This window comes from Paramacrobiotus metropolitanus, unplaced genomic scaffold (assembly GCF_019649055.1).
Source record: "Paramacrobiotus metropolitanus isolate TYO unplaced genomic scaffold, Prichtersi_v1.0 Parri_scaffold0000175, whole genome shotgun sequence".
Lineage (NCBI taxonomy): Eukaryota > Metazoa > Tardigrada > Eutardigrada > Parachela > Macrobiotidae > Paramacrobiotus > Paramacrobiotus metropolitanus.
This window is the reverse complement of record NW_026570395.1, coordinates 12,677-36,362: the sequence shown is the minus strand read 5'-3', so window position 1 is coordinate 36,362 and position 23,686 is coordinate 12,677. Positions and strand designations below refer to the sequence as shown.

At 40.6% G+C, this 23,686-nt stretch overlaps 1 protein-coding gene and 3 long non-coding RNA genes across 4 annotated transcripts; 1 reads left to right on the top strand and 3 right to left on the bottom strand.

Moving 5' to 3' along the window:
• The first annotated feature begins 2,203 nt into the window (after positions 1 to 2,203).
• LOC129600396 (atrial natriuretic peptide receptor 1-like) lies at positions 2,204 to 7,277 on the top strand. Its single transcript, XM_055498889.1, has 18 exons — positions 2,204 to 2,262; positions 2,448 to 2,755; positions 2,850 to 2,893; positions 2,964 to 3,002; positions 3,088 to 3,165; positions 3,232 to 3,369; positions 3,627 to 3,677; positions 3,743 to 3,922; positions 4,001 to 4,148; positions 4,390 to 4,474; positions 4,551 to 4,710; positions 5,024 to 5,167; positions 5,514 to 5,868; positions 5,928 to 6,258; positions 6,364 to 6,583; positions 6,702 to 6,837; positions 6,919 to 6,967; positions 7,031 to 7,277. The coding sequence occupies exons 1-18, from the start codon at positions 2,231 to 2,233 to the stop codon at positions 7,275 to 7,277; spliced, it is 2,745 nt and encodes a 914-aa protein (XP_055354864.1). The 5' UTR covers positions 2,204 to 2,230.
• Positions 7,278 to 8,836: 1,559 nt separating this feature from the next.
• Positions 8,837 to 10,244, bottom strand: LOC129600401 (uncharacterized). Its single transcript, XR_008692046.1, has 6 exons — positions 10,138 to 10,244; positions 9,803 to 9,938; positions 9,706 to 9,747; positions 9,474 to 9,614; positions 9,150 to 9,285; positions 8,837 to 8,961 (listed from the first exon to the last, which is right to left on the bottom strand). It is a non-coding gene; the product is annotated as an uncharacterized LOC129600401 (long non-coding RNA).
• A 7,120-nt stretch (positions 10,245 to 17,364) lies between these two features.
• Positions 17,365 to 18,331, bottom strand: LOC129600399 (uncharacterized). The gene is made up of 4 exons (XR_008692044.1): positions 18,235 to 18,331; positions 17,900 to 18,035; positions 17,803 to 17,844; positions 17,365 to 17,711 (listed from the first exon to the last, which is right to left on the bottom strand). It is a non-coding gene; the product is annotated as an uncharacterized LOC129600399 (long non-coding RNA).
• A 2,357-nt stretch (positions 18,332 to 20,688) lies between these two features.
• Positions 20,689 to 21,238, bottom strand: LOC129600400 (uncharacterized). The gene is made up of 3 exons (XR_008692045.1): positions 21,126 to 21,238; positions 20,792 to 21,059; positions 20,689 to 20,736 (listed from the first exon to the last, which is right to left on the bottom strand). It is a non-coding gene; the product is annotated as an uncharacterized LOC129600400 (long non-coding RNA).
• Positions 21,239 to 23,686: the final 2,448 nt, after the last annotated feature.

Below are 23,686 nucleotides of genomic sequence, written 5' to 3'. Positions count from 1 at the left end.
TTTATGTGGCAAAATATTGGACCAAGCTTTATGTTTGGTAACGACGGACTTTCGCGATAATGTAGATTGAAAAGCTGATTGAGGTCATCGAAGAACGCTTGCACTGCCCTAGTCTAGCCGGGAAAAGTGGGGTCGACTGGCGCAGCGAAATGAAGCTGCTGTCGCGACTTCATGTCTTCCGCCAGAATCCGTGGGTCCTTACCGCAGGGAAGTTCGTTAACATTGATCGCAATCTGGCACTGTCGGTAAGTTTAAGCAGGAATTTCTGAACTCTTTGACGAAATCAATTTTCGAAATATTTTTCCCAGGAATCGCATCTGCCACATGCGTAAATTACAGTTGTAGTATGGTGACATAAATTGCGCCTTGCAGATGTTGGGAGTGTTTCTAACCTACGTGCTAGTCGTGCGAGATCTTGCCAACCGTTCTTCCGATGATACAGCGTCCAACGTTCTAGTCAACAATATTTTCCTGCATAACGCATCGGAGGCACTCCCGAGAAACTGGTCCGCATGTTTGCAGCACTGTCTTAAAAAAGAGATTTACTAACCCTTACTGGCATGGTTGAAAGTGCACCAAAAGGGAACTTGCTTAATCTCCATGTAAAGATTACCTAGAGTAGTTCATATTTTTCACAAATACATTTAAAAGCTACTGTCACCGGTTATTAATCAAACGACACCAACAGTTAAACGTGCTATCACTGGGGTAGTAATTAAATGCGCATTTACCACGTCACTTGCCGCCAGCACCCACATGAGCAACTGATTACTAAAGGTACGGCAGCTAATCGGGTTAAGTAATCCTTATAAAGCGGGCAGCGTTCATCCACCGGATGTTCTTTCTTTTCTCCCACCGATCGAGACAGAATGAACTGCACGAAAATCTGCCAACTGTCAAGGTCTTCTTGCACCGGTGTGTTGCGTCTTTCCGCACACTAGCACTCGACAACGCAGTATCCTGTAAAATATTATGCAACACTTTTTTTCTTCGAGGTAATTATCGCCCAGAACACGTGCAACCTTTTTTCACGATTCTCACGCTTATGTCTGCGTTGGGCGCATTAACTGAATCTGCCAAAAATGGTGACCAATGAGGTAACATCCGTCATTTAATATCTTTCCCAACGTCATGCATTTGAATTAACAGACCGAGTCTTGGCTAAGTTGAGATCAATATTGATTGGCTGCAAGGTGGCCGCCTGCACAGTATGCGGATTTATGTTACGCGAAGAAGATACAGATATATCCAGCGTGTGGAGGATCGTATAGTTGGCATATTGAGTGCTATGTTGACGTTTTTTCTCCTAGAAGAAAGTAATGCTCCCAGCCATATTTTCATGGCAGAGACACGCGCAATAACCTTTACACTCTTTCTTATGCAATAAGATATCCAGTACAGCGTGCGTCCCGGGTGCAAATTTGAGCCCTTCTGGAACAATATTGCATAACCGCAAAGCCGTTCAAAGTTAAACTGAAAAATCGTTACGGGTTTACACTAATCTGCATCATGATTTGCGCTTGTTGGACGAAACCCAGGTGCGCCAACATTCTGTGAATATTAATTTATGATGATGCTAGCGGACGTGCTGTGGCGGCTCAGCTTCGCGGTGTGTATAGGCTTGCGTGTGGCCGCCGAAGAAAGCCGGCATCCCGTGCTGAATATCAGTCTAGTGGCCATTGGGTACACTGCACCCATCGGGCTCAGCTCGCTCGTCTACATCGGACCAGCCATGTCATTAGGCGTGGAATACGTACAGCGAACGTATGCCGACAGCATCCGATTTACCTTCCGCTTCCTGACAGATCCATTGCGCAACACATGTCCGGATTTAGATGATGTGGCGGTACGGATGGCGGCCGACTGGCACTACCGGCAGCGGGATCCCAGCGATCTGACGATTTATCTGAATAACGGTATTGTGCTATGTAGTGGTTTTTCGGCACTCTGCTGATTAATTTGCGTTTATTATGATACAGTATTTCGCTTAATAATTATTAAGCCCCGTGTCAAAAGCGCGACGTGGACGTTTTAGCGGAAAACCGCTACAACCAAGACGAAAGCCGTCACAAGAAACCTGTGCGCTTATTACAGTGGCTTCGACTTTTATAATTTGTGTTAAACTTTACGACCGTTCTAAAATTAAGTGAAATACATTTTTTCAAATGTCTAGCGGTTACTCTCTATTCGTTGTATAGCTTGCGTGGAAAACAGCGATATTCCCTCTTTTATGAGCCAATGGAACATGTTGTGGATTTCCACGTATGTATACATTCTCTTTAACTCTAACGTAAAAAGATAGTGAGAACCTATATATATATATAATATAGCACTCGCACGCAGCCTCTGAACGCGCGCACCAAAAGAATTAAAATGCCTTACTTCTATACTATAGAGTAGTAAAGTTGGTTAATGCAACAATTTGCTTTAATGCGTTTCTTGTGCAGTCAGTCGACCAGTCGGCAGATTCGTGACCGACAAGCGAATCCCTCATGGATCGCCGTTACCCATTTTGCCCCGTCGCAGTGCTCGGAATTCTACATTGACTTGTTTAAACGATACAATTGGACGACAATCTTCGTCCTTATCGATAAAGGATCACCGCCGGTTTATCCCATCATTGCGTCCAATTTGCTTGACGACCTGAAACAGAATCGCATCGTCACGCCAATTGTGCGCGAAATCCCCACAAAACCCGGAGCTTCGTTTGGACAGTTCGGACCAATCCTGGAAGACATACGCAAAATCAGCCGAGGTTAAGTGGTTTCATAGCAGAAACATTTGCTCTTTTTTCGCACTTGTTAACTTTAAAAACAACTAAAATAAATAACAGTGCATTTTGCATTTAGTCGTCCTCTTTTTTGGCCACAACGCATTCCTGCGTGAATTCCTGGTTAGTTTATTATAAAAATGCGTGGGTATCGTAGTTAGTGACGGAATAATATGCGTCATTTTGTTTGTAGATTACCGCCGCCAATATGGGCATGACTAACGGAGAATATGTAAGACGATAACATTACACATAAAAAATGAGCTGCTGTTTTCAGCATTCACATGGCAGTTTTCTGTATAATGCGTCAACTGTAGGTCTACATCGTCGTGGAAAGTATGCGCAACAAGATTCTCGGCCGACTGAACTGGAAGTATGACGACGCCAACGACGAGGTACCTACCCCGCAAACAACCTTTGCAACGTGATGCAAATGCAATCTGGTTGCCGCTACGTTGTAGAAAGCGCTGCAAGCCTTCCAATCGCTGCTGATTGTCCACCAGAAGAACGTGGACATGGGCACCGATCTGCGCTTAGGACCAGAATTCATCCGGCGCTCCTTTCTCGATTATAACTTTACATACAGCCTTCAAGATCAGGTCGGTGAATCAGCAAATAAATTAATTATAGCCATCATTAGACAAATACAATAAATTATAATGCACTGATTTGATATACTCAGAAAACGATAGGCGGTAATTTTGCGCCTGAAGATGCAGTACATCGCCGGTGAGAAACCTACTGGTTGTAAAAACATTCTATTTAATTGTAACCGGAAATATTCTTTTTGCAAATGTGCACCATAGTTCCGAGAAATACCTACTCGGTATACGGTTTAGATTGTACTGTTTTGCAGCCATTTTTGCCGATTGTTGACAGCTACTTGGCCTTTCCGACGATAGCAACGGTAAGTGGCAAATTTCTACTGTAGGTAACCAATTTTCATATCAAAATGTGCGAGTTTTTGCAAAGGTTCTAAACGATTCAATAAGGGAAGGTCACATCCGGGACCTGGGCGATGGTAGAGCGCTGGCACGTCGTTTCCTTAACCGTACTTTTACTAATGAGTACGGCACGTTCTACATTGACGAGAATGGCCAACGGCGTACGGATTTCGTTGTATCGTATTTCTTGTCCAGTGGCGTTCGTGAGGTAATCGAAATATTGTAAACACAGTACCTATTGTAGCAGAATATGGCGAAACATGATACCGAATGTGATGGTATTCAGCGGCTGGTCGCAAGAGATGGGATGACGCGGTCCTGGATAGAAATCACACAGCTCGACCACTGGGGCAATTCGTCCACCGCATCGTTCCCCCCGCTGAGCGAACCGATTTGCGGTTACTTACACCAGAAACCGGCATGCCTGCAAAAATGTAGGCATTCTTTGGAAAAGCTCTAAACTCTTTTTTGCTCGACAACTAGTGGTAAATTTGTATCTCGCTACTTTATATTCAAAGGGATTTTTTCCCGTTTTACGTTTTTTTCAAATAGTTCTTAGCGCTTTATTTCGGTATAGCAAAAATTTTTGTTACTTTATTTCGGTAACCAAGAAAACAAGGGTGTTCTGGATATTCCGCTCTTTAATTACATAATACTGGCATTATGGAATTACAGATGGCAGTAATCAAACTTACATCATTGGGTTTACTATTGCGGGAGTTGTCCTCCTTGTGTTCACCGTGATAATATGCTGCGTCAGGTACGTGCGTGATGCAAGGCAATCGGCTTATCCTACGCACAGCTGCTATTATAACCTTTACCCGTGCTCTTTAAAGGTCTGCCAAGCGCAAAGCCCACGGTCAGCTGATTCATAATACATGGTGGCAGTTGACGCTTGACAGCATCTCCCATCCATCCGCTTTGCGAACACTGTATTCATCGGTATTCGCGGAGGCAAAAGCCGAGCACTACGATGGTGTTGCTTACGATGACAATGTACGAGCCATTCAGGCATATTAATTTAACATGTTTCTCCCAACATCTGTTTGTAAATAAACTTTGTAAGCGATTTTATAATCAAACTTAGGCAAGGCAGTGCATAATTTGTGCGAACTCTTTTTTTTCCGTTGTGCAGTTAGCTCAGGTTTGGTAATGTAGTAAATCAGCTCGTGCTAGTGTTGCTCCATAATGCGACATTTAAGTTACTAAATCCACATACCCTTTTCCAGAGTTAATTTTACTACTGCTCGAGCCATGGCAAATCAAGCGTAAAAAGTCTGTGTTTACACATTCCTTGTGGTCAATTTAGGACGTCCATATTTCCGGATTCCGCGCCTTACATAAAGGAATCGGAGTGATCGGCTATCCTGTCGCGATAATAAAACATGCGACAACCACAATAACATTCGGGGAGCTGGGTTCCAACCGAGAACTGTCCAGTATGCTGAAAATGGTATGATTTAGAAAGCAAACGTTTTTATTCGTATAAATTGAATAACCGTGCACGCTGGTTGCAGTTCTATGGATTTGAACAGCTTAATACCTGCCGGTTTTATGGATTAAGTATAGATAAAAGGTCAATCGGCATTGCTGACATATCAGCTGTTTTCGAATGCCCATCGCGAGGCACTCTACCGTTATTGTCGCACAGTTTTATCACCAATGACTTTGCCCTGGTCAGCTCACTAATCTTGGACTATCTTCAAGTAACCACCTCGAAACTTTCAGTCTTAATTTTTCATAATCTTTCTACCGAATTTTAAGGGTTTATTGTTGGTAAGCCACGTTTTCGTTTGCAGGGTGTTGAAGCAGTACATAATTCGGCGTTTGGGTATCATGGGCGGTTAAGCGTGTTTAACTGCTGGATCGACAAGCACTTCACCTTGAAGCTAATGCATTTAGCCAGCGATAGATTATTTCCTACGATACAGGCTGCTGGCGCAAGCAAGCTTACCAACTGTCCTTGGCCCTTCTCGGCAACCTGGGAAGAGCATTTTTGGTCGCCGCCAGAGCTGTTCCAGGATGCTACACTGCCCGTCGGCCGCCGTCAAACCAAAAGCATGCAAGCTGTTGATATTTTTTCCACTGGATTGATCCTCTACGATATATTGACGAGGAGTTCCCTGTGCAAGAAAATGGGGGACATTTCGCATAGTAAGATTAGCTAACTGTCTTACAACATTACCATTTGTTAGCGCCTTGGGAAACTGCAGATAAAAAGGGCTATCATCAAAATGAACCTACCGAGAATCCTTTGGTAAACGCCATCGACTACGCTGAAGTGGAACCGTTAGCTGCGATTATTCGGGCGTGCGTGGACCGTGACCCAACCGGGCGCCCAACCATAGGGCAACTGCGTGCCCGGTTAGCCATTGTCTCGCCGTCACTAGCGCCCGGCATGCGTCGGTTTAAACTGTTCGATAAGATCCAGCAGCGCTTAGCGGCCTACGCTGACCAATTGGAGTGGGAAGTGGAGACCAGAACCAAATTGCTGCACGAGGAAATGGTTAAATGCGATACTCTCATCAGCCAAATCTTACCACGGTATATACACAAAGTCTAAACCACAATGTTGTTTGATTTATTCTATTGTTGTTGTATCCATATTTTATACGAGCCCGGAGCCACGCAATGACGTCTGCTTTCTAGGGAGATTGTCAGCCGATTACGTGTTGGTCTGGCAGTGGCACCCGAGGTATTCAACAGTGTCACGCTCAGTTTCACCGACCTGTACGGTTTTGTGGAGTTTGTCAGTGCTGAGCCACCGGAAGTGACGATATCCCTTATCGGCAAAGTCGAAGACTTTTTCGATAGACTATGCACACAGTGCGACATTTATAAAGTGGAGGCCGTTGGGGACATGTTCCTGGTACTTTTTCAGTACCTTTTAATTTTTAAATCCACTACGTAAATTCACAAAGATTACAGGAATTATGTTTGGACCATCTGTACGTACTATGAATAATTTGGCGCGTTTTTTGCTGAAGGCTGCCAGTGGTCTGCCGCAGCGGAACGGCGATTCACATGTTCGCTACATCTGCGCATTTGCCCTTAAAGTTATGCAGACGGGATCAGCGCTAAGCTTACCAGAGAAACTTTGCTTCCGAATCGGCATTCATACTGGTAAAGAATCAGTTATGATCGAAGCACCCTGACAGCTTCGAATAGCATGACGTTATAAATAAGCAGTCATTAATTTTTTAGGTCCTTGCGCCGCTGGTATAATGGGCACAAAAAGACCGCGCTATTGTCTGTACGTCCATGGCAGAATCAGCCAAAATTTAAATTTGTTGAGGCAGTGTTCCGTTTCTTCCAGATTTGGTGATACGATCAATGTGGCCTCGCGGATGTGCAGTCAAGGCCTGCCGGGACGTATCCATTTGAGTGTTGATACCCACCAGCTACTGGGCAAGAACCACCACTTTGTGGTGGAAACCCGGGGCCTTCTGGCTGTGAAAGGCAAAAACGATATGATGACATTTTGGTTAACTGCCTGGTCGCACAATGTTGAAGGGAAAGAAGAGAATCTTTCCAAAGGTCGCGATGCTAAAGGAAATCGATAATGTAGTGCCTTTTTTAAGGAATTTAGAAACCCAGTTTAGTAGCACTATTTTCAGTATCTGCACGTGGTGATGCCACTAATACTGTATGTGTGGCAAAATTCGATGAGCGGAAACATCTTTTACCCAAATCAAGCGCCATGCGGAGTCGCGAACGTTCAGCTTGCACACCATATGAAAACCGTGGCGCTTTAATGCAATCTGAAGCAAAAATTTCTCTACGTTTCATAGTGAACGAAAATTGAATTTCGGCTAATGTGAGAAATTTTGGTAAACTGTTCACCACATTTATTTCAGCGTTTTCTTCACCAAAACTCTATTCAGATCTCTATTCATAAACTCAGTAATCGTGCGTGAAATTATTAATTTTTAAGGAAGAGAGGAGCCAATGTAATGAACTTTGCACAACACCAACAAAACATTTCAACATGAGTGGAACTTCAAAAAAATGCTACGGAGTGCAATGTACAACTACAACCGTAGCCGGCTGGAAAATTTGGTCAGCCGCTCTAGCCGGTTGAGACTTCCAGCCGCGTTGAGTTAGCCGGCTAAGGGCTTCAGCCGGCCGTCATGCGAAAGGTCAGCCGTTTAGCCGGCCGTTGCCATCTCTAGATTAAAGGCTTGCATTACCACGTGCAACTGCGCGTGTGTCTTTCTGCCGAATTCCGGAGGGAAGGTTTACACGGTTTCTTTGATCGTAAACCATAAACCCGTAAACCTTTCTGCCGGCTAGTCGCGTGGATGTAATTAAACCCTCCAACTCCTGTACCAAGTGGATCTTCGGTATATTTTTACTGGAACATATATTACATATCTGCGACAGTAGCACCACTCGATTCAATGATCGCACACAAACCCAAATTATTATGCCGCATGTAAAGATGATCGTCTGCACGCTGATGGAAACAAAATACAGCAGCATGCCCCAAAACAGTGAAATTACTTGGATTTCCCATAGCGTGATATCACTGTCAGTAAGAACCAGTGATCCTGCGACTGTGCTCATCGATAACTGCAAAACCCAACAACGGTCATTTGCAAACATTTACTTTCGTTGCAAACCTTATGGTATCTTCGTATGTCAATTTGTCAAAAAATTTGTCAAATTGGCATGCACCCTGTCATGCCAGTTTAGCATGTTTGGCATATCAGGAAAGAAACAACTGCAGCCATAACTAAAAACTTTTCAAAGCTGGAAAAATAGTCATTTACAACAAAACACGAACTTCTTATCCCCCTTGTCAATTTGTCATCCGTATGTCAATTTGTCAAAAATCTGTCAAATTGGCAAGCAACTTGTCAGTATCATTTGGCTTCCTTTCTAAACGATTTACCCGCAATCCTTTTGACAAAAAGAACTAACTTGAAAGAAAAATCAGCTCGCCTCAATCAGCAGGAGACGATCCTGAATTATTTTGCGAAACATCCGAATGTTTCGAAAATACTATTGTAACTATTAGCTTGTTCGGCATATCAGGAAAGAAATGACTGCAGCCCTGAATAAAAACTTGTCAAAGCTGGAAAAATAGTCATTTGCAACAAAACAAGAACTTTTTACCCACCTTGTCAATTTGTCATCCGTATGTCAATTTGTCAAAAATCTGTCAAACTGGCAAGCAACTTGTCAGTATTATTTGGCTTCCTGTCTAAAGGATTCACCCGCAATCCTGTTGACAAAAGAACCAATCTGAAATAAAAATGATCTCGCCTCAGTCAGCTGAAGACGATTCTGAATTATTCTGCGAAACATCCGGATGTTTCGAAAATTCTGTTGTAACCATTAGCCTGTTCGGCATATCTGGAAAAAAACTACGGCAGCCCTTAATAAAAATTTGTCAAAGCTGGAAAAATAGTCATTTACAACAAAACACGAACCTCTTATCCCCTTTGTCAATTTGTCATCCGTATGTCAATTTGTCAGAAATCCTTCAAATTGGCAAGCAACTTGTCAGTATCATTTAGCTTCTTGTCTAGACGATTCGCCCGCAATCCTGTTGACAAGAGAACCAACCTGAAAGAGAAATGAGCTTGCCCCAGTCAGCTGAAAACGGTTCTGACTTATTTTGCGAAACATCCGGATGTTTCGAAAATACTGTTCTAATTATTAGCTTATTCGGCATATCAGGAAAAAAACTCTTGCAGCCCTAAATAAAAACTTGTCAAAGCTGGAAGATTAGTCCTTTACAGAAAAACACGAACTTCTTATCCCCTTTGTCAATTCGTCATCCGAATGAAAATTTGTCAAAAATCCGTCGAATTGGCAAGCAACTTGTCAGTATCATTTGGTTTCCTTTCTAAACGAGTCACCCGCAATCCTGTTGAGGTAAAAAAGAAACCAACCTGAAAGAAAAAAGAGCTCGCATCAGTCAGCTAAAGACGATTTTGAATTATTTTGCGAAACATCCGGATGTTTCGAAAATACTGTTCTAACCATTAGCTTGTTCGGCATATCAGGAAAAAAACTCTTGCAGCCCTAAATAAAAACTTGTCAAAGCTGGAAGATTAGTCCTTTACAGAAAAACACGAACTTCTTATCGCCTTTGTCAATTCGTCATCCGAATGAAAATTTGTCAAAAATCCGTCGAATTGGCAAGCAACTTGTCAGTATCATTTGGTTTCCTCTCGTAACGGGTTACCCGCACTCCTGTTGACAGAAGTACCAACCTGAAAGAAAATGAGCTTGCCTCAGTCAGCTGAAGACGAATCTGAAATTATTTTGCGAAACATCCAGATGTTTCGAAAATACTGTTGTAACCATTAGCTCGTTCGGCATATCTGGAAAGAAACTACTGCAGCCCTGAATAAAAGCTTGTCAAAGCTGGAAAAATAGTCATTCACAACAACACACGAACTTTTTACCCACCTTGTCAATATGTCATCCGTATGTCAATTTGTCAAAAATCTGCCAAATTGGCAAGCATTTTGTCAGTATCATTTGGCTTCTTTTCTAAACGAGTCACCTGCAATCCTGTTGACAAAAAAAACCAACTTGAAAGAAAATCAGCTTGCCTCAGTCAGCAGAAGACGATTCTGAATTATTTTGCGAAACATTCGGCTGTTTCGAAAATACTGTTGTAACCATTAGCTTGTACGGCATATCAGGAAAGAAACTACTGCAGCCCTAAATACAAACTTGTCAAAGCTGGAAAAAATAGTTATTTAAAACAAAGCACGGGATTTTTACCCACCTTGTCAATTTGTCATCCGTATGTCAATTTGTCAAAAATCTGTCAAATTGGCAAGCAACTTGTCAGTGTTATTTGGCTTCCTGTCTAAACGATTCACCCGCAATCCTGTTGACAAAAGAACCAACCTGAAAGAAAAATGATCTCGCCTCAGTCAGCTGAAGACGATTCCGAAGTATTTTGCGAAACATCCGGATGTTTCGAAAACACTGTTGTAACCATTAGCTTGCTCGGCATATCAGGAAAAGAACTACGGCAGCCCTAAACAGAAGCTTGCAAAAGTTGGAAAAATAGTCGTTTACAACAAACACAAACCTTTTACCCACCTTGTCAATTTGTCACCCGTATGTCAATTTGTCAAAAATCTGTCAAATTGGCAAGCAACTTGTCAGTGTTATTTGGCTTCCTGTCTAAACGAATAACCCGCAATCCTGTTGACAAAAGAACCAACCAGAAAGAAAAATGATCTCGCCTCAGTCAGCTGAAGACGATTCTGAATTATTTTGCGAAACATCCGGATGTTTCGAAAACACTGTTGTAACCATTAGCTTGTTCGGCATATCAGGAAAGGAACTACGGCAGCCCTAAATAAAAACTTGTCAAAGCTGGAAAAATAGTCATTTACAAGAAAACACGAACTTCTTATCCCTTTTGTCAATTTGTCATCCGTATGTTAATTTGTAAAAATCCGTCAAATTGGCAAGCAACTTGTCGGTATCATTTGGCTTCCTTTCTAAACGATTAACCCGCAATCCTGTTGACAGAACAACCAACTTAAAAGAAAAATAAGCTCGCCTCAGTCAGCAGAAGACGATTTTGAAATATTTTGCGAAACATCCGGATGTTTCGAAAATACTGTTGTAACTTTTAGCTTGTTCGGCATATCAGGAAAGAAACTACTGCAGCCCTAAAAAAAACTTGTCAAAGCTGGAAAAATAGTCATTTACAACAAAACACGAACTTCTTATCCCTTTTGTCAATTTGTCATCCGTATGTCAATTTGTCAAGAATCTGTCAATATGGCAAGCAACTTGTCAGTATCATTTGGCTTCCTCTCGTAACAATTCACCCGCAATCCTGTTGACAATAGTACCAACCTGAAAGAAAAATCAGCTTGCCTCAGTCAACATAAAACGATTCTGAATTATTTTGCGAAACATCCGGATGCTTCGAAAATACTGTTGTAACCATAGGCTTGTTCAGAATATCAGGAAAGAAACCACTGCCGCCCTAAACAGAAGCTTGCCAAAGTTGGAAAAATAGTCGTTTACAACAAACACGAACCTTTTACCCACCTTGTCAATTTGTCACCCGTATGTCAATTTGTCAAAAATCTGTCAAATTGGCAAGCAACTTGTCAGTGTTATTTGGCTTCCTGTCTAAACGATTCACTTGCAATCCTGTTGACAAAAGAACCAACCAGAAAGAAAAATGATCTCGCCTCAGTCAGCTGAAGACGATTCTGAATTAATTTGCGAAACATCCGGATGTTTCGAAAATACTGTTGTAACTTTTAGCTTGTTCGGCATATCAGGAAAGAAACTACTGCAGCCCTAAAAAAAACTTGTCAAAGCTGGAAAAATAGTCATTTACAACAAAACACGAACTTCTTATCCCTTTTGTCAATTTGTCATCCGTATGTCAATTTGTCAAGAATCTGTCAATATGGCAAGCAACTTGTCAGTATCATTTGGCTTCCTCTCGTAACGATTCACCCGCAATCCTGTTGACAATAGTACCAACCTGAAAGAAAAATCAGCTTGCCTCAGTCAACAAAAAACGATTCTGAATTATTTTGCGAAACATCCGGATGCTTCGAAAATACTGTTGTAACCATAGGCTTGTTCAGAATATCAGGAAAGAAACCACTGCCGCCCTAAACAGAAGCTTGCCAAAGTTGGAAAAATAGTCGTTTACAACAAACACGAACCTTTTACCCACCTTGTCAATTTGTCACCCGTATGTCAATTTGTCAAAAATCTGTCAAATTGGCAAGCAACTTGTCAGTGTTATTTGGCTTCCTGTCTAAACGATTCACTTGCAATCCTGTTGACAAAAGAACCAACCAGAAAGAAAAATGATCTCGCCTCAGTCAGCTGAAGACGATTCTGAATTAATTTGCGAAACATCCGGATGTTTCGAAAACACTGTTGTAACCATTAGCTTGTTCGGCATATCAGGAAAGGAACTACGGCAGCCCTAAATAAAAACTTGTCAAATCTGGAAAAATAGTCATTTACAACAAAACACGAACTTCTTATCCCTTTTGTCAATTTGTCATCCGTATGTCAATTTGTCAAGAATCTGTCAATATGGCAAGCAACTTGTCAGTATCATTTGGCTTCCTCTCGTAACGATTCACCCGCAATCCTGTTGACAATAGTACCAACCTGAAAGAAAAATCAGCTTGCCTCAGTCAACAAAAAACGATTCTGAATTATTTTGCGAAACATCCGGATGCTTCGAAAATACTGTTGTAACCATAGGCTTGTTCAGAATATCAGGAAAGAAACCACTGCCGCCCTAAACAGAAGCTTGCCAAAGTTGGAAAAATAGTCGTTTACAACAAACACGAACCTTTTACCCACCTTGTCAATTTGTCACCCGTATGTCAATTTGTCAAAAATCTGTCAAATTGGCAAGCAACTTGTCAGTGTTATTTGGCTTCCTGTCTAAACGATTCACTTGCAATCCTGTTGACAAAAGAACCAACCAGAAAGAAAAATGATCTCGCCTCAGTCATCTGAAGACGATTCTGAATTAATTTGCGAAACATCCGGATGTTTCGAAAACACTGTTGTAACCATTAGCTTGTTCGGCATATCAGGAAAGGAACTACGGCAGCCCTAAATAAAAACTTGTCAAAGCTGGAAAAATAGTCATTTACAACAAAACACGAACTTCTTATCCCTTTTGTCAATTTGTCATCCGTATGTCAATTTGTCAAGAATCTGTCAATATGGCAAGCAACTTGTCAGTATCATTTGGCTTCCTTTCGTAACGATTCACCCGCAATCCTGTTGACAATAGTACCAACCTGAAAGAAAAATCAGCTTGCCTCAGTCAACAAAAAACGATTCTGAATTATTTTGCGAAACATCCGGATGCTTCGAAAATACTGTTGTAACCATAGGCTTGTTCAGAATATCAGGAAAGAAACCACTGCCGCCCTAAACAGAAGCTTGCCAAAGTTGGAAAAATAGTCGTTTACAACAAACACGAACCTTTTACCCACCTTGTCAATTTGTCACCCGTATGTCAATTTGTCAAAAATCTGTCAAATTGGCAAGCAACTTGTCAGTGTTATTTGGCTTCCTGTCTAAACGATTCACTTGCAATCCTGTTGACAAAAGAACCAACCAGAAAGAAAAATGATCTCGCCTCAGTCAGCTGAAGACGATTCTGAATTATTTTGCGAAACATCCGGATGTTTCGAAAACACTGTTGTAACCATTAGCTCGTTCGGCATATCTGGAAAGAAACTACTGCAGCCCTAAAAGAAACTTTTCAAAGCTAGAAAAAAAATCATCTACAACAAAACACGAACTTCTTATCCCCTTTGTCAATTTGTCATCCGTTTGTCAATTTGTCAAAAATTCTTCAAATTGGCAAGCAACTTGTCAGTATCATTTGGCTTCTTTTCTAAACGATTTACCCGCAATCCTGTTGAGGTAAAAAAGAAACCAACCTGAAAGAAAAAAGAGCTCGCCTCAGTCAGCTAAAGACGATTTTGAATTATTTTGCGAAACATCCGGATGTTTCGAAAACACTGTTGTAACCATTAGCTTGTTCGGCATATCAGGAAAGGAACTACGGCAGCCCTAAACAGAAGCTTGCGAAAGTTGGAAAAATAGTCGTTCACAACAAACACAAACCTTTTACCCACCTTGTCAATTTGTCACCCGTATGTCAATTTGTCAAAAATCTGTCGAATTGGCAAGCAACTTGTCAGTGTTATTTGGCTTCCTGTCTAAACGATTCACCCGCAATCCTGTTGACAAAAGAACCAACCAGAAAGAAAAATGATCTCGCCTCAGTCAGCTGAAGACGATTCTGAATTATTTTGCGAAACATCCGGATGTTTCGAAAACACTGTTGTAACCATTAGCTTGTTCGGCATATCAGGAAAGGAACTACGGCAGCCCTGAATAAAAACTTGTCAAAGCTGGAAAAATAGTCGTTTACAACAAAACACGAACTTCTTATCCCTTTTGTCAATTTGTCATCCGTATGTCAATTTGTCAAGAATCTGTCAATATGGCAAGCAACTTGTCAGTATCATTTGGCTTCCTTTCGTAACGATTCACCCGCAATCCTGTTGACAATAGTACCAACCTGAAAGAAAAATCAGCTTGCCTCAGTCAACAAAAAACGATTCTGAATTATTTTGCGAAACATCCGGATGCTTCGAAAATACTGTTGTAACCATAGGCTTGTTCAGAATATCAGGAAAGAAACCACTGCCGCCCTAAACAGAAGCTTGCCAAAGTTGGAAAAATAGTCGTTTACAACAAACACGAACCTTTTACCCACCTTGTCAATTTGTCACCCGTATGTCAATTTGTCAAAAATCTGTCAAATTGGCAAGCAACTTGTCAGTGTTATTTGGCTTCCTGTCTAAACGATTCACCCGCAATCCTGTTGACAAAAGAACCAACCAGAAAGAAAAATGATCTCGCCTCAGTCAGCTGAAGACGATTCTGAATTAATTTGCGAAACATCCGGATGTTTCGAAAACACTGTTGTAACCATTAGCTTGTTCGGCATATCAGGAAAGGAACTACGGCAGCCCTAAACAGAAGCTTGCGAAAGTTGGAAAAATAGTCGTTTACAACAAACACAAACCTTTTACCCACCTTGTCAATTTGTCACCCGTATGTCAATTTGTCAAAAATCTGTCGAATTGGCAAGCAACTTGTCAGTGTTATTTGGCTTCCTGTCTAAACGATTCACCCGCAATCCTGTTGACAAAAGAACCAACCAGAAAGAAAAATGATCTCGCCTCAGTCAGCTGAAGACGATTCTGAATTATTTTGCGAAACATCCGGATGTTTCGAAAACACTGTTGTAACCATTAGCTTGTTCGGCATATCAGGAAAGGAACTACGGCAGCCCTGAATAAAAACTTGTCAAAGCTGGAAAAATAGTCGTTTACAACAAAACACGAACTTCTTATCCCTTTGTCAATTTGTCATCCGTATGTCAATTTGTCAAGAATCTGTCAATATGGCAAGCAACTTGTCAGTATCATTTGGCTTCCTTTCGTAACGATTCACCCGCAATCCTGTTGACAATAGTACCAACCTGAAAGAAAAATCAGCTTGCCTCAGTCAACAAAAAACGATTCTGAATTATTTTGCGAAACATCCGGATGCTTCGAAAATACTGTTGTAACCATAGGCTTGTTCAGAATATCAGGAAAGAAACCACTGCCGCCCTAAACAGAAGCTTGCCAAAGTTGGAAAAATAGTCGTTTACAACAAACACGAACCTTTTACCCACCTTGTCAATTTGTCACCCGTATGTCAATTTGTCAAAAATCTGTCAAATTGGCAAGCAACTTGTCAGTGTTATTTGGCTTCCTGTCTAAACGATTCACCCGCAATCCTGTTGACAAAAGAACCAACCAGAAAGAAAAATGATCTCGCCTCAGTCAGCTGAAGACGATTCTGAATTATTTTGCGAAACATCCGGATGTTTCGAAAACACTGTTGTAACCATTAGCTTGTTCGGCATATCAGGAAAGGAACTACGGCAGCCCTGAATAAAAACTTGTCAAAGCTGGAAAAATAGTCGTTTACAACAAAACACGAACTTCTTATCCCTTTGTCAATTTGTCATCCGTATGTCAATTTGTCAAGAATCTGTCAATATGGCAAGCAACTTGTCAGTATCATTTGGCTTCCTTTCGTAAACGATTCACCCGCAATCCTGTTGACAAGAACAACCTGAAAGAAAAATCAGCTTGCCTCAGTCAACAAAAACGATTCTGAATTATTTTGCGAAACATCCGGATGCTTCGAAAATACTGTTGTAACCATAGGCTTGTTCAGAATATCAGGAAAGAAACCACTGCCGCCCTAAACAGAAGCTTGCCAAAGTTGGAAAAATAGTCGTTTACAACAAACACGAACCTTTTACCCACCTTGTCAATTTGTCACCCGTATGTCAATTTGTCAAAAATCTGTCAAATTGGCAAGCAACTTGTCAGTGTTATTTGGCTTCCTGTCTAAACGATTCACCCGCAATCCTGTCGACAAAAGAACCAAACAGAAAGAAAAATGATCTCGCCTCAGTCAGCTGAAGACGATTCTGAATTATTTTGCGAAACATCCGGATGTTTCGAAAACACTGTTGTAACCATTAGCTTGTTCGGCATATCAGGAAAGGAACTACGGCAGCCCTAAATAAAAACTTGTCAAAGCTGGAAAAATAGTCATTTACAACAAAACACGAACTTCTTATCCCTTTTGTCAATTTGTCATCCGTATGTTAATTTGTAAAAATCCGTCAAATTGGCAAGCAACTTGTCGGTATCATTTGGCTTCCTTTCTAAACGATTAACCCGCAATCCTGTTGACAGAACAACCAACTTGAAAGAAAAATGATCTCGCCTCAGTCAGCTGAAGACGATTCTGAATTATTTTGCGAAACATCCGGATGTTTCGAAAATACTGTTGTAACCATTAGCTTGTTCGGCATATCAGGAAAGAAACTACTGCAGCCCTAAATAAAAACTTGTCAAAGCTGGAAAAAATAGTTATTTAAAACAAAGCACGGGATTTTTACCCACCTTGTCAATTTGTCATCCGTATGTCAATTTGTCAAAAATCTGTCAAATTGGCAAGCAACTTGTCAGTATCATTTGGCTTCCTTTCTAAACGAGTCACCCGCAATCCTGTTGAGGTAAAAAAGAAACCAACCTGAAAGAAAAATGAGCTTGCCTCAGTCAGCTGAAAACGATTCTGAATTATTTTGCGAAACATCCAGATGTTTCGAAAATACTGTTGTAACCATTAGCTCGTTCGGCATATCTGGAAAGAAACTACTGCAGCCCTGAATAAAAACTTGTCAAAGCTGGAAAAATAGTCATTTACAACAAAACACGAACTTCTTATCCCCTTTGTCAATTTGTCATCCGTATGTCAATTTGTCAAAAATCTGTCAAATTGGCAAGCAACTTGTCAGTATCATTTGGCTTCCTTTCTAAACGAGTCACCCGCAATCCTGTTGAGGTAAAAAAGAAACCAACCTGAAAGAAAAAAGAGCTCGCCTCAGTCAGCTAAAGACGATTTTGAATTATTTTGCGAAACATCCGGATGTTTCGAAAATACTGTTCTAACCATTAGCTTGTTCGGCATATCAGGAAAAAAACTCTTGCAGCCCTAAATAAAAACTTGTCAAAGCTGGAAGATTAGTCCTTTACAGAAAAACACGAACTTCTTATCCCCTTTGTCAATTCGTCATCCGAATGAAAATTTGTCAAAAATCCGTCGAATTAGCAAGCAACTTGTCAGTATCATTTGGTTTCCTCTCGTAACGGGTTACCCGCACTCCTGTTGACAGAAATTCCAACCTGAAAGAAAATGAGCTTGCCTCAGTCAGCTGAAGACGAATCTGAAAATATTTTGCGAAACATCCAGATGTTTCGAAAATACTGTTGTAACCATTAGCTCGTTCGGCATATCTGGAAAGAAACTACTGCAGCCCTGAATAAAAGCTTGTCAAAGCTGGAAAAATAGTCATTCACAACAACACACGAACTTTTTACCCACCTTGTCAATATGTCATCCGTATGTCAATTTGTCAAAAATCTGCCAAATTGGCAAGCATTTTGTCAGTATCATTTGGCTTCTTTTCTAAACGAGTCACCCGCAATCCTGTTGACAAAAAAAACCAACTTGAAAGAAAATCAGCTTGCCTCAGTCAGCAGAAGACGATTCTGAATTATTTTGCGAAACATTCGGCTGTTTCGAAAATACTGTTGTAACCATTAGCTTGTACGGCATATCAGGAAAGAAACTACTGCAGCCCTAAATACAAACTTGTCAAAGCTGGAAAAAATAGTTATTTAAAACAAAGCACGGGATTTTTACCCACCTTGTCAATTTGTCAAAAATCTGTCAAATTGGCAAGCAACTTGTCAGTATCATTTGGCTTCCTTTCTAAACGAGTCACCCGCAATCCTGTTGAGGTAAAAAAGAAACCAACCTGAAAGAAAAAAGAGCTCGCCTCAGTCAGCTAAAGACGATTTTGAATTATTTTGCGAAACATCCGGATGTTTCGAAAATACTGTTGTAACCATTAGCTTGTTCGGCATATCAGGAAAGGAACTACGGCAGCCCTAAACAGAAGCTTGCGAAAGTTGGAAAAATAGTCGTTTACAACAAACACAAACCTTTTACCCACCTTGTCAATTTGTCACCCGTATGTCAATTTGTCAAAAATCTGTCAAATTGGCAAGCAACTTGTCAGTGTTATTTGGCTTCCTGTCTAAACGATTCACCCGCAATCCTGTTGACAAAAGAACCAACCAGAAAGAAAAACGATCTCGCCTCAGTCAGCTGAAGACGATTCTGAATTATTTTGCGAAACATCCGGATGTTTCGAAAACACTGTTGTAACCATTAGCTTGTTCGGCATATCAGGAAAGGAACTACGGCAGCCCTAAATAAAAACTTGTCAAAGCTGGAAAAATAGTCATTTACAACAAAACACGAACTTCTTATCCCTTTTGTCAATTTGTCATCCGTATGTTAATTTGTCAAAAATCCGTCAAATTGGCAAGCAACTTGTCGGTATCATTTGGCTTCCTTTCTAAACGATTAACCCGCAATCCTGTTGACAGAACAACCAACTTGAAAGAAAAATAAGCTCGCCTCAGTCAGCAGAAGACGATTTTGAAATATTTTGCGAAACATCCGGATGTTTCGAAAATACTGTTGTAACTTTTAGCTTGTTCGGCATATCAGGAAAGAAACTACTGCAGCCCTAAAAAAAACTTGTCAAAGCTGGAAAAAATAGTTATTTAAAACAAAGCACGGGATTTTTACCCACCTTGTCAATTTGTCAAAAATCTGTCAAATTGGCAAGCAACTTGTCAGTATCATTTGGCTTCCTTTCTAAACGAGTCACCCGCAATCCTGTTGAGGTAAAAAGAAACCAACCTGAAAGAAAAAAGAGCTCACCTCAGTCAGCAAAGACGATTTTGAATTATTTTGCGAAACATCCGGATGTTTCGAAAACACTGTTGTAACCATTAGCTTGTTCGGCATATCAGGAAAGAAACCACTGCAGCCCCAAATAAAAACTTGTCAAAGCTGGAAAAATAGTCATTTACAACAAAACACGAACTTTTACCCACCTTGTCAATTTGTCATCCGTATGTCAATTTGTCAAAAATCTGTCAAATTGGCAAGCAACTTGTCAGTATCATTTGGCTTCCTGTCTAAACGATTCACCCGCAATCCTGTTGACAAAAGTACCAACCTGAAAGAAAAAGAGCTCGCCTCAGTCAGCTGAAGACGATTCTGAATTATTTTGCGAAACATCCGGATGTTTCGAAAATACTGTTGTAACCATTAGGCTTGTTCGGCATATCAGGAAAGAAACTACTGCAGCCCTAAACAAAAACTTGCCAAAGTTGGAAAAATAGTCGTTTACAACAAAACACGAACCTTTTACCCACCTTGTCAATTTGTCATCCGTATGTCAATTTGTCAAAAATCCGTCAAATTGGCAAGCAACTTGTCAGTATCATTTGGCTTCCTTTCTAAACGATTTACCCGCAATCCTGTTGAGGTACAAAAGAAACCAACCTGAAAGAAAAAATGAGCTTGCCTCAGTCAGCTGAAAACGATTCTGAATTATTTTGCGAAACATCCGGATGTTTCGAAAATACTGTTGTAACCATTAGGCTTGTTCGGCATATCAGGAAAGAAACCACTGCCGCCCTAAACAGAAGCTTGCCAAAGTTGGAAAAATAGTCGTTTACAACAAACACGAACCTTTTACCCACCTTGTCAATTTGTCACCCGTATGTCAATTTGTCAAAAATCCGTCAAATCTGCAAGCAACCTGTCAGTATCATTTGGCTTCCTTTCTAAACGATTTACCCGCAATCCTGTTTACAAAAAGAACCAACTTGAAAGAAAAATCAGCTTGCTTTAGTCAGCAGAAGACGATTCTAAATTATTTTGCGAAACATCCGGATGTTTCGAAAATACTGTTGTAACCATTAGCTTGTTCGGCATATCAGGAAAGGAACTACGGCAGCCCTAAATAAAAACTTGTCAAAGCTGGAAAAATAGTCATTTACAACAAAACACGAACTTCTTATCCCTTTTGTCAATTTGTCATCCGTATGTTAATTTGTAAAAATCCGTCAAATTGGCAAGCAACTTGTCGGTATCATTTGGCTTCCTTTCTAAACGATTAACCCGCAATCCTGTTGACAGAACAACCAACTTGAAAGAAAAATAAGCTCGCCTCAGTCAGCAGAAGACGATTTTGAAATATTTTGCGAAACATCCGGATGTTTCGAAAATACTGTTGTAACTTTTAGCTTGTTCGGCATATCAGGAAAGAAACTACTGCAGCCCTAAAAAAAACTTGTCAAAGCTGGAAAAAATAGTTATTTAAAACAAAGCACGGGATTTTTACCCACCTTGTCAATTTGTCAAAAATCTGTCAAATTGGCAAGCAACTTGTCAGTATCATTTGGCTTCCTTTCTAAACGAGTCACCCGCAATCCTGTTGAGGTAAAAAAGAAACCAACCTGAAAGAAAAAAGAGCTCACCTCAGTCAGCTAAAGACGATTTTGAATTATTTTGCGAAACATCCGGATGTTTCGAAAACACTGTTGTAACCATTAGCTTGTTCGGCATATCAGGAAAGAAACCACTGCAGCCCCAAATAAAAACTTGTCAAAGCTGGAAAAACAGTCATTTACAACAAAACACGAACTTTTTACGCACCTTGTCAATTTGTCATCCGTATGTCAATTTGTCAAAAATCTGTCAAAACTGCAGGCAACTTGTCAGGATCATTTGGCTTCCTGTCTAAACGATTCACCCGCAATCCTGTTGACAAAAGTACCAACCTGAAAGAAAGGTGAGCTCGCTTCAGTCAGCTGAAGACGATTCTGAATTATTTTGCGAAAAATCCGGATGCTTCGAAAATACTGTTGTAACCATAGGCTTGTTCAGAATATCAGGAAAGAAACCACTGCCGCCCTAAACAAAAGCTTGCCAAAGTTGGAAAAATAGTCGTTTACAACAAACACGAACCTTCTACCCACCTTGTCAATTTGTCACCCGTATGTCAATTTGTCAAAAATCCGTCAAATCTGCAAGCAACCTGTCAGTGTGATTTGGCTTCCTTTCTAAACGATTTACCCGCAATCCTGTTTACAAAAAAAACCAACCTGAAAGAAAAATGAGCTTGCCTCAGTCAGCTGAAAACGATTCTGAATTATTTTGCGAAACATCCGGATGCTTCGAAAATACTGTTGTAACCATAGGCTTGTTCAGAATATCAGGAAAGAAACCACTGCCGCCCTAAACAGAAGCTTGCCAAAGTTGGAAAAATAGTCGTTTACAACAAACACGAACCTTTTACCCACCTTGTCAATTTGTCAAAAATCCGTCAAATCTGCAAGCAACCTGTCAGTGTGATTTGGCTTCCTTTCTAAACGATTTACCCGCAATCCTGTTTACAAAAAAAACCAACCTGAAAGAAAATTGATCTCGCCTCAGTCAGCTGAAGACGATTCTGAATTATTTTGCGAAACATCCGGATGTTTCGAAAATACTGTTGTAACCATTAGCTTGTTCGGCATATCAGAAAAGGAACTACGGCAGCCCTAAATAAAACTTGTCAAAGCTGGAAAAATAGTCATTTACAACAAAACACGAACTTCTTATCCCCCTTGTCAATTTGTCACCCGTATGTCAATTTGTCAAAAATCTGTCAAATTGGCAAGCAACTTGTCAGTGTTATTTGGCTTCCTGTCTAAACGATTCACCCGCAATCCTGTTGACAAAAGAACCATCCAGAAAGAAAAATGATCTCGCCTCAGTCAGCTGAAGACGATTCTGAATTATTTTGCGAAACATCCGGATGTTTCGAAAACACTGTTGTAACCATTAACTTGTTCGGCATATCAGGAAAGGAACTACGGCAGCCCTGAATAAAAACTTGTCAAAGCTGGAAAAATAGTCATTTACAACAAAACACGAACTTCTTATCCCTTTTGTCAATTTGTCATCCGTATGTTAATTTGTCAAAAATCCGTCAAATTGGCAAGCAACTTGTCGGTATCATTTGGCTTCCTTTCTAAACGATTAACCCGCAATCCTGTTGACAAAAAGAACCAATTTGAAAGAAAAATCAGCTTGCCTCAGTCAGCAGAAGACGATTCTAAATTATTTTGCGTAACAGCCGGATGTTTCGAAAATACTGTTGTAACTATTAGCTTGTTCGGCATATCAGGAAAGAAACCACTGCAGCCCCAAATAAAAACTTGTCAAAGCTGGAAAAACAGTCATTTACAACAAAACACGAACTTTTTACGCACCTTGTCAATTTGTCATCCGTATGTCAATTTGTCAAAAATCTGTCAAACTGCAGGCAACTTGTCAGGATCATTTGGCTTCCTGTCTTAACGATTCACCCGCAATCCTGTTGACAAAAGTACCAACCTGAAAGAAAGGTGAGCTCGCTTCAGTCAGTTGAAAACGATTCTAAATTATTTTGCGAAACATCCGGAAGTTTCGAACATACTGTTGTAACTATTAGCTTGTTCGGCAGATCAGGAGAGAAACTACTGCAGCCCTAAATAAAAACTTGTCAAAGCTGGAAAAATAGTTATTTAGAACAAAACACGGGATTTTTACCCACCTTGTCAAGTTGTCATCCGTGTGTCAATTTGTCAAAAATCTGTCAAATTGGCAAGCAACCTGTCAGTATCATTTGGCTTCCTTTCTAAACGATTGACCCGCAATCCTGTTCACAAAAGAACCGAGTTGGAAGAAAAATCAGCTCGCCTCAGTCAGCAGAAGACGATTCTGAACTATTTTGCGAAACATCCGGATGTTTCGAAAATACTGTTGTAACCATTAGCTTGTTCGGCAGATCAGGAGAGAAACTACTGCAGCCCTAAATAAAAACTTGTCAAAGCTGGAAAAATAGTTATTTAAAACAATACAAGGGATTTTTACCCACCTT

Coding starts and splice junctions, on each gene's coding strand:
- LOC129600396 (XM_055498889.1), top strand. CDS start 2,231: ATGAGCCAATGGAACATGTTGTGGATTTCCAC. Junction 4,149..4,389: donor ACCGGCATGCCTGCAAAAAT/GTAGGCATTCTT, acceptor ATGGAATTACAG/ATGGCAGTAATCAAACTTAC. Junction 6,584..6,701: donor CCGTTGGGGACATGTTCCTG/GTACTTTTTCAG, acceptor TTTTTGCTGAAG/GCTGCCAGTGGTCTGCCGCA.